The following is an 8,550-nucleotide window of genomic DNA, read 5'->3' on the forward strand; positions in this document are numbered from 1 at the left end:
GAGAAGGGACACAGTTTATGATTATGTGTTTTTATTGGTAGACATATTTGCTTTCTGTCACAACACTTTTAATGATAGTTCACTTGCTTTTGTTGCCTTTTTTAATGACCTTGCTCTCTACAGTACACATGCACACACATGAACACACACGCACACAGTTTTTCCTCTTCAGAGTTAAAAGTCAGTAAATAAGGCAACCAAAGATGATGACATGTATCATTGCATGATGCCAATATCATGGTCCTTCAGTATAAATGATGTAATACAATAATTACCTCTGATTTGCCATGAACACATAAACATCCCATCATTCTAGTGAGGTGGTTCTCGGCAATCACATATACACTTCTCAACCGTGTTTAATGAGTGAACTCATGACCTCTTTAAATAAAAAAAATCTTACTAAGAAGTTCCAATCCTGTTTACTGAGTTTGCATTCAACTACACAGTATATATTTCCAACATTTATGCGAAAACATCCTTTATAAAAACTAGCCTATTTATTAAATATAGAACAATCTCCAGGTAAGCACACAGTTTGCTGATTAATCTGCTGAGATTACATATGTCCTTAAAAGCTTTCAGTGAGTCACTACTTCACATCATACAGACGTTGTCCCAGGCAATATGATAAATGGTTGATATATTATCTATTGATATGCAACTAAATATTACGTAGTATAAAGCTAAGAAATGATGCCTTATTATCTCTCAGTGTATTCTGTCAATGCAGTCTGTTTTTGTACATCACTCTTTGTTTAAAATCGGTAATATTTTATCATAAATAAACATCGATTCCTTCTACAAAACTATATCCATTCATAAAACACTCTTAAAATTGCTCTATACCTTTAAGCTGGCAGGGTCAATCATATGATACTACGCAGACCGCAGAGCAATGCAAAGATTTGATTGGCTGAAACCTGTGAATGGCCAATGTTAATGTTTAACATTCATGTCACAACACTGCAGTTTCATTCAGTCCTTGGTTCTTGCTAGCTGGCGCTATGCCAGACTGTGCCACATGAGGGCGCTCACATATAACCTAGACATATGCCTTCAAAATGCTTTGAATATTATTTCATGAGGCACAATGTTAACATGAGAAACGCAGAGATATAAGGGGTAATAATCTGCTCTACAGTGGAGAAGGGCATTTCAACTCCTAAAACAAATTAGCTCTATCGTTGGCTCAATAAATAAATTAAATACATTCAAATTAGCATATGCAATACATTAAAAGTTAGTATGATATAACACAATTCCACACCAGAAAATTAATGTTACAGTATGTCATTTTTTAAGTTAATTAATTATACAGTTAATCATTTCCCTAGTCAAATAGCAGCAAGAATACTTATGCCCTACAAGTGATTCAAGATTCAAGTCCTCGTCCACAATCTAAGCTCTTCTGCTAAACTTTCCTTTCACAAACGCTGAACTAGGAAAAAGGACTCAAAATAATACATTCCAAACAACTGATATGGGGAAAAACTGAATATGTGAGAGATTAAGTTGTTTTTAGGTGAATATTGATCTGTTACCCACATGCAGGTCCTAATTTGGCAACCTTCAGGATTAAATTTTTATATAATTTTTCGATCTAATATACATTTCCTTCTTCCTTGTCTCCTTTCCTTCAAGACACAAAAGCTTCATTATAGCAAATTAAGAAAGACAAGGAGAGGCAGACACTCATTTATAGCTTTTAGATGCACCAGGGTCTCTCATAATACACTGAAAGACCCTCTGTGAAGACGTCAGGCCTTGTAGTAAAAAAGCTGACCTAGATCTATAAACAGTGATTTATCATAACTATTTCAGACAGTCTGGAACTGGCACAATGTGTAGTCACGTGCCTACAATATTGTCTGCAAGTTAGTTTTTTCCATACCTGACTAATCTAAAAGAAAAATAATAAAATCACAGATAATATCAGAAGCACAGGTCTATTCATGTATCGAGTATAGTCAAGCTAGACAACAACTATCATGCCAAATCTAATTTTACCTGACAGGTGTAAAGAAAGTCATTATATTTCCTCACTTTGTAATGTGGTTGGTTACTGAGTTATCTTCCCATATGATTTGATTGTCTAGAAACTAAATGTCAGAGAGAGAGAGGCACCAGACTGTAAGGAAGGACGAGTAAAAGAAACCAGTAAACAAATAAAGAAGTCTCTCTATATAAATATAAACTCTAGAATTGTCTGGTAACTATGGAGTTGGTCAGCGCTTGATCAATGCACACAAATATAAAACGGCAGTCCTGGAACAAATCATTTTGTTCTGATCTTAGATCAGCTTTAGCCTCCCTGCTTTCTGACATTTGCCGCAACGCAGGAGAGGTCAAATGAACCTCAGGTCTGCGTCTAAAAGCAACTATACCAGTCTATAAAATGCGCATAAAAGAGAGAAGGCACAGAAACACAAACCCACCATGGAGTGGGGTGGACTGACAGCAGCAGTTTTTTGGGAGCAAACTGGATGGAGCTGCAGGTCTGCTGGCAGCAGATGGGTTGCTTACAACTTGCAATGTCTGGAAAAGAGCAAAGATTTATATATTTGCTGTCTCATTTTCATTTAGTTGGTTTTGGGCCTCTATGTAGATCTGACTGGCCTGGCCTCAACAGGCCACAGACATGTGTCAGTCACTACAGCCAGAGTCACATTCAGTGGGTGACAAACCAAGAGGTGACTCAGTTGTTCTTCCTGAATGCACCCCTGTAGACAAAAGTGGCTTCTTCATTAGATCCATTGCATAATTGTCCTTAACCTGCACTGAGCACAAAAAGCTGGTGTACTTTATGTCCCACAACAGAATCTCAGATCTAGACTGCTTTACTTCATTTTGTCTTTTAGATCAAAGCGCAGGAGGAGGAAGCCACTTTATGCTACAGATGTGATGCAGTCCTTTTAGTATGCACCTCATGCTATTTCGTCACAGTTGTCTTCGCCTGTGTCGTCTGATTTACTGCCTTTGTCTGGGCAGGTTCTGTCTTTTCACCAACCGGCTTGACCACAGTCAAATTTGCTGCCACACTCCCTCCTTTGCTCTGTTGCATCTTCTCCTGTCTCGCTGTGCCTCCGGCCTTGCTGGTGTTACGTTGGTGGACAGAGGGCGTTGTTTTCACATAGATGGGTGATTTCCCCGGGGGTAGTCGGGGGTCTTCTCCGATGTTGACAGTGAGGTTGGTGTAGAGAGGCTCCAACTCTTTGGAAAGTAGTTCGTATGTCAGAGAGTTGAGGCCATCAGAGCGCCAGTTGAGTCTGGTTCTTTTCAGAAGGTCAAATCTAGAAAGATGAACATAACGTCATAGGTTTGGCTGTGTGTTTGTTTGTGCGTGTGCATTTCAGGGGCAAACTTTAAAGGAATAGTTTGACACTATGGGAAATATGTTATATGCTTTCTTGCCAAAAGTTATATGAGAAAGCCAGGTAACACTTATCTTAGCTAAGCATAAAGACTGGAGGCTTGACGTCACTGTACCCAGAGAGAAATAGTCCCAGCACAAAACCCCTGGAAAACTACAACTTGTCAATGTTATATATTATATCTTAATAAGCATTTGTACGTTTTAAAAATCCCATCTGATTGTCTTCGAGAAATAAATAAGTGTATATCACAAAGTGTTAAATTATCCCTTTAAACTTTTCTCATAAAAACATAAACCTCTTCTCCATAGAAGTTAATAAAATGCTCCTGACACAGGGATCAAGGTTAGTCTTCATTATATCTGAGATATATTCCCATGTGAATGTGACTCATGGCACTACAGCTGATTTGCAGGAGCTTGTTTTTATAATCAAGAAAATCTTTCTGAAGCATCACTACCAAATATATATCTTTTGTTTTTACATCCGAAAACAAATGAGCATGCTGCCTGAGGCAGTAGAAATTTTTGGCTCAACAGAGCAAGCAGAGGAAAATGCCACCCCCCACACAGAGCAGTGTGTCAACAAAAAAAAGAAACAACAATTATCGTAAAAACTCAGCATACTGTATGAAGGGTTAGAAATAAATTGGGGTGGGACAAAAGGGAAGAAGGCAACATCATTCTGATGCCGCAGCAATGAGAATGGAGCCAGGACAAATATTAGTGGTTACAAAGTGAGTGTCAATGTGAAAATAATTTTTTTATAATTCAAACTTATTCCTGCAAAATTATACCATTGGGAAAAAAACATCCCTACATAATTTTTGTGTGTTTGAGAGTGTGTCCATCTGTACCTGCGTGGATTTTGCTCATTGCCTCTGTCTCCTTTATGCTTGATCATCTTGTAATGACCAATGGCCACTGGAGGGCGCATGATCTTCATGCCAGACAGACGTACTCTGGATGGACAACACACGAAAACAGCAGATTCTCATTCACAGGCATTACACTGGAAAGCTAAATCTCAGTAAGGATAATGTTAGATCAACAAATCCTGGCACTACTGCCCCTGCTATTTTCTACGACTCGAAACAACAGCAGTACTCAATCTAAAGACATATAGCCTCCAAAGGGGGTTCATTTAAAAGCAGAAAAATAAAGAAAAACAGGATTGTGGGTGAGAGGATGAGTGGGTATGAGAATAACATACTTTTATGGCCTATAGGTGGTGGAAAACACTCTGGTTCCCTTTTTCCATCTCTGATTCTTCTGTATCACCCCAGTTATCTGAGTCAATCAAAACATGGTATAACTAATGTTGTGAATGTCCAGTATATTACAAATTTTAAGTTGCAAACAGCATGCAGAAAAGGCAAAGTGTTACAAAAAGTAGGGGAGAAATATTCTTGTAGTTTCTCCTTGTGTCACAGTTAGTGCAAGCTTTTTTTGGATTTTCATTTTCCTGTTTCATTCAGTTTCTCTCATGACAGATTGGCAAGTGTTATAAGAGCCAGAGAATGGAGCGAGGGGACCGCAGGACTTAAAAGAGATGAGCCTGAAAACTCTCAAGCACGCAGCCCAGCCCAAAACTGCGAGCTAGTCCATGCGAACATACTTACTGAGCTCACTCCAAGAGACACAGAGCAAAGCCACAGCAATGGGAGGGGACGTGAAGATGAAAAATGATGTTAAAACACATCAAATAAAAGTTCAAGAAAAGGAAAACGTGGGACAGAAACATTGAGACAAGAGGAAAAAAGATAAATGCATAAAAAGAAATGGTTAATAAAAGTAAAAGAAGGAGAAAGGCTGAATGCATGCATATAGTACTAATGCTGAAGACCCGTGCACATGTCACATGTCAACATGCACACAGTTTACAGTTCACTCAACCTACTCACCTTGCAGCAATGTCATCATCCTCTCCACCCCAGCCCCAGTACTGGTTAGGGAAGCCATTCATCTTCATGTACTGGTCTGGGGTCACTGCAGACACCCCACCAAAATACTGTGGGTATGGAAGCCTGGGAGGGTCAAACCACCAATGTGCAGTCTTGAAAATAATGTCTCAGCGCAATACATTTATATGAAGGTCCATCCACGCGCACATACACACCATGCTTCTACCTGTATCTGAACTTGTCCATGGCCACAGACAGGTGTGTGGGGAACTGTTTGTGGCAGGTGTAAGTGTTGTGGTCGTTCTCAGGCAGCAGGTCGACATCATGCAGGAAGATGCAGCTCCAGTCTTCATCTCTGAGGGCCTCCCGCACACCAACATTCAGCAGCTTGGCTCGGTTAAAGGTGCCGTTCCCCCACTGAAGTCAGAAACAGAGACAGAAGTTAACACACAGCTACTTTATTATTTATTTACTTATTCTAAAACAAATACTGGATGAGTTTAGTACTCAATTCCTTAGTACACAATTTAACGTGGGTTACTGCAGAATAACACATATGTCTTTGACATGGTTATAGTTTAGCTCGATTGTAGCTACAGAAATGATTTATACATGTTTAAATAATATTATTACAAACTAAGGATAATTCATAACAATGTTATTTTAAATGTGCAGTTAATCCATATTACATTAAAAATATTTGTCACTTTTCTCTAATGGCATCTGCTGTAACCCTGAAGACATTTTTTGCTTCTCCATGCCATTAAGAGTCAGTCTGACACCGGAAAGACAAAAATCTCCAAACCAGCCAAACAATATGCATTGATATGCACCACATGAGATAAGTGAGTGAGATAATTATATGGGTAAACTGACCCTTTAGGTAAGATGTTTGCATCACTTGATTAATATATTTTGTATAGCTGAATTATTAGTAGCAACTGGCAATACATGAATGATACAAAGATGGTACAACCACTATTACACCAGTAATATGGCAATGTTACACAGGCTGGTTATGCACCTGAAATACATAAGTGCAACACAAATATAACAGTATTGGTACCTAAATAATACAACATAAAAAAAAGTAAATTAAACTAAAAAACACTGGTATATCATAACACTGTTAGTATTGTTACAAAAGGATTACACAATGCTCCTATAATGCTGGGAATATTGACACAGATGTAACATGTTATACATGTATTGCACCAGCATTACACTCATACACATCCTAACCTGCTGTACTATGTAGATGCTGTAGTGGATCTGCTGTCTTTGTAGGAAGGGATGGAGGTGGTAGAGGAGGGCACGGAGGTGGGTCTGCCGGTTCCGGTACGGTACCACTATCGCTGTGTGGTGGCGGGGTTCACAGTCTGGAGGCCGGTAGCGCCCGCCTGGCAACACCAAAGGGTTCCTCTGTCTGATCTCCTCCAGAGACAGAGGAGAGGAAAGATGGACAGACACAGGTCCGACTGGAGGAAAGGAAAAGAAAAGGAAACATTTCTGGCTTTTGTCTGAGCAGAACAAAAGTTCCCTGTGCATTTTTTTTTTTTTGTATACGTGTTGTATATGTGTTACATAACAGTGCACATTCATCCCGTCTCACCCAGCAGTGGGGAGGGGATCTGGCAGTCTCTTAGCGGTGGGCCTGTAGCAGGGGGTCCGGTGCCAGAGTTGCGAGGTGGGGGCGGCGGCACTCCCAGATGACTGAGGTTGGTATAGACGTCGTGAGGTCGAGAATAATCAAACTCCGGCTCTGTGGTGTGCACCAGGACAGACACCAGGCCTCTGAAGCCCCCAAGGGAAAAGTAGAGAACAAAGGCAAACTGGAAGCCCACTAGCAAGGCCAGTGTGCATGGGGAGTCCAGAGAGCGCCCGCAGCAAGCCATAATAAAGTAGGATTGTCACGGTACGGTGAAATTCAATGAGTGGGAAATGGATGGGACGGGAGGAGTGCTGTGGGGGGTGAGGGTGAAGCAAATGGCAGCTGGATGAGGAGGAGGATGGAAGGGGAAGTGGGGGAAATGAGCAAGGAGAGGCAGAAGGAGAGGAGGGGAAGGAGACGGCAGCTCTGAGTGCAGGCTCAGGTGTGCAGGAGGGGGACATCCACCTGTAGGAATGGGTAGTAGTGGTGAAGCTCAGTCAGCACTGCCATCACCTCCTGACCACAGACGTCACTGAGAAGGAAGAAGAAAAATATTGTTGACAACATTTATTAGTTATAGCTATTATAACTGCATTGCATGAATTTAGATGTAAGGTACCTGGATTTGCAAGGATCTAATTAAAACCTGTCCTGGACCACGAAGGGCTCACTCCACATCTCTCCTCCTCTTCCTCCTTTCATCATTAAGATTTCTGTAATATATTTAAAAAAGACCTGAGTGAGTAAGAGCACAGTAGCTGCTACTGTGTAGTCTACTGTAAGCTAAATTAAACTGGGGAATGACAAGCAGCTACAAACAAATGTCACGTTTGCTTCTTTATTTAGAAGGGCTTATTTTCAGCAGTGACATTTCCAAGGGGCGTGCATACAAGAGACGCTGATGCCTGCAGATTAATCCAACGTCACAGGTCGTCCAAACAATAACATACAATAACAAACCCTGCGCGTCAGGGGTTATTCATGGAGGTGAATTTCATGAGACAGGAAACTAGAAGTCAAAAATGTTAAACATTAGATCCGTGCACAGCAGAAACAGCGCCATGGTTATCGGTGCCTTCAATCCAGGTGATTAGCCTATCAACATCTAGCGTTTGGCCTGTGCAGGCAATCATGCAGCCACATAGTATTTACATTTATTCGACGGGATCACAAGATCTCTCCTGTGCTACCACAAATGTTGCTTTGTAATTCGCTGATTTTTTTTTATTTTTTATTATAAGCTCCATGCGAGCTCTGCAGCACCAACCGACTCACCAGCACATCCCTGCGACGCTTCAAATCCAGCCCCCGGCTCCCCACCGACAATCGACGGGCCGCCTCCACCACCACCACCACCGAGTAGATGCGATGGATCAAATGATACCGTTTGTTTTCTGATGCTGGCCGCTCCTCCTCCTCCACCAGCACCTCCTCCTTAATCTCTCATCCGAGGTAAAATCTCTCTCTTTACACACAAGAGCATCGCCGCATGTCCGTCCAGTGTCAACACAAGGCAAGTGCGCTCTGCCTCATCGCTCCTCTATCAATGTATCGTTCAATCAGATGGCGCTGAGGGCGCACGGCGGTGACGCGCTGGGCGGCATGTTTGAAAAATGAAAATT

The 8,550-nt window shown here is 41.2% G+C and overlaps 1 protein-coding gene across 1 annotated transcript; it reads right to left on the reverse strand.

Annotated features, from left to right (window-relative positions):
• Positions 1 to 23: 23 nt before the first annotated feature.
• Positions 24 to 8,493, reverse strand: b4galt3 (UDP-Gal:betaGlcNAc beta 1,4- galactosyltransferase, polypeptide 3). The gene is made up of 8 exons (XM_010748611.3): positions 8,204 to 8,493; positions 7,548 to 7,641; positions 6,890 to 7,460; positions 6,520 to 6,755; positions 5,504 to 5,694; positions 5,278 to 5,400; positions 4,231 to 4,335; positions 24 to 3,293 (listed from the first exon to the last, which is right to left on the reverse strand). Exons 3-8 carry the CDS (start codon positions 7,170 to 7,172, stop codon positions 2,933 to 2,935), a joined length of 1,299 nt encoding a protein of 432 aa, XP_010746913.2. The 5' UTR covers positions 7,173 to 7,460; positions 7,548 to 7,641; positions 8,204 to 8,493; the 3' UTR covers positions 24 to 2,932.
• Positions 8,494 to 8,550: the final 57 nt, after the last annotated feature.

Source organism: Larimichthys crocea, chromosome XV, assembly GCF_000972845.2.
Source record: "Larimichthys crocea isolate SSNF chromosome XV, L_crocea_2.0, whole genome shotgun sequence".
NCBI lineage: Eukaryota > Metazoa > Chordata > Actinopteri > Sciaenidae > Larimichthys > Larimichthys crocea.

Coding starts and splice junctions, on each gene's coding strand:
- b4galt3 (XM_010748611.3), bottom strand. CDS start 7,172: ATGGCTTGCTGCGGGCGCTCTCTGGACTCCCCATGCACACTGGCCTTG. Junction 5,401..5,503: donor ATGGACAAGTTCAGATACAG/GTAGAAGCATGG, acceptor TGACCCTCCCAG/GCTTCCATACCCACAGTATT. Junction 4,336..5,277: donor GATGATGACATTGCTGCAAG/GTGAGTAGGTTG, acceptor TTGTCCATCCAG/AGTACGTCTGTCTGGCATGA.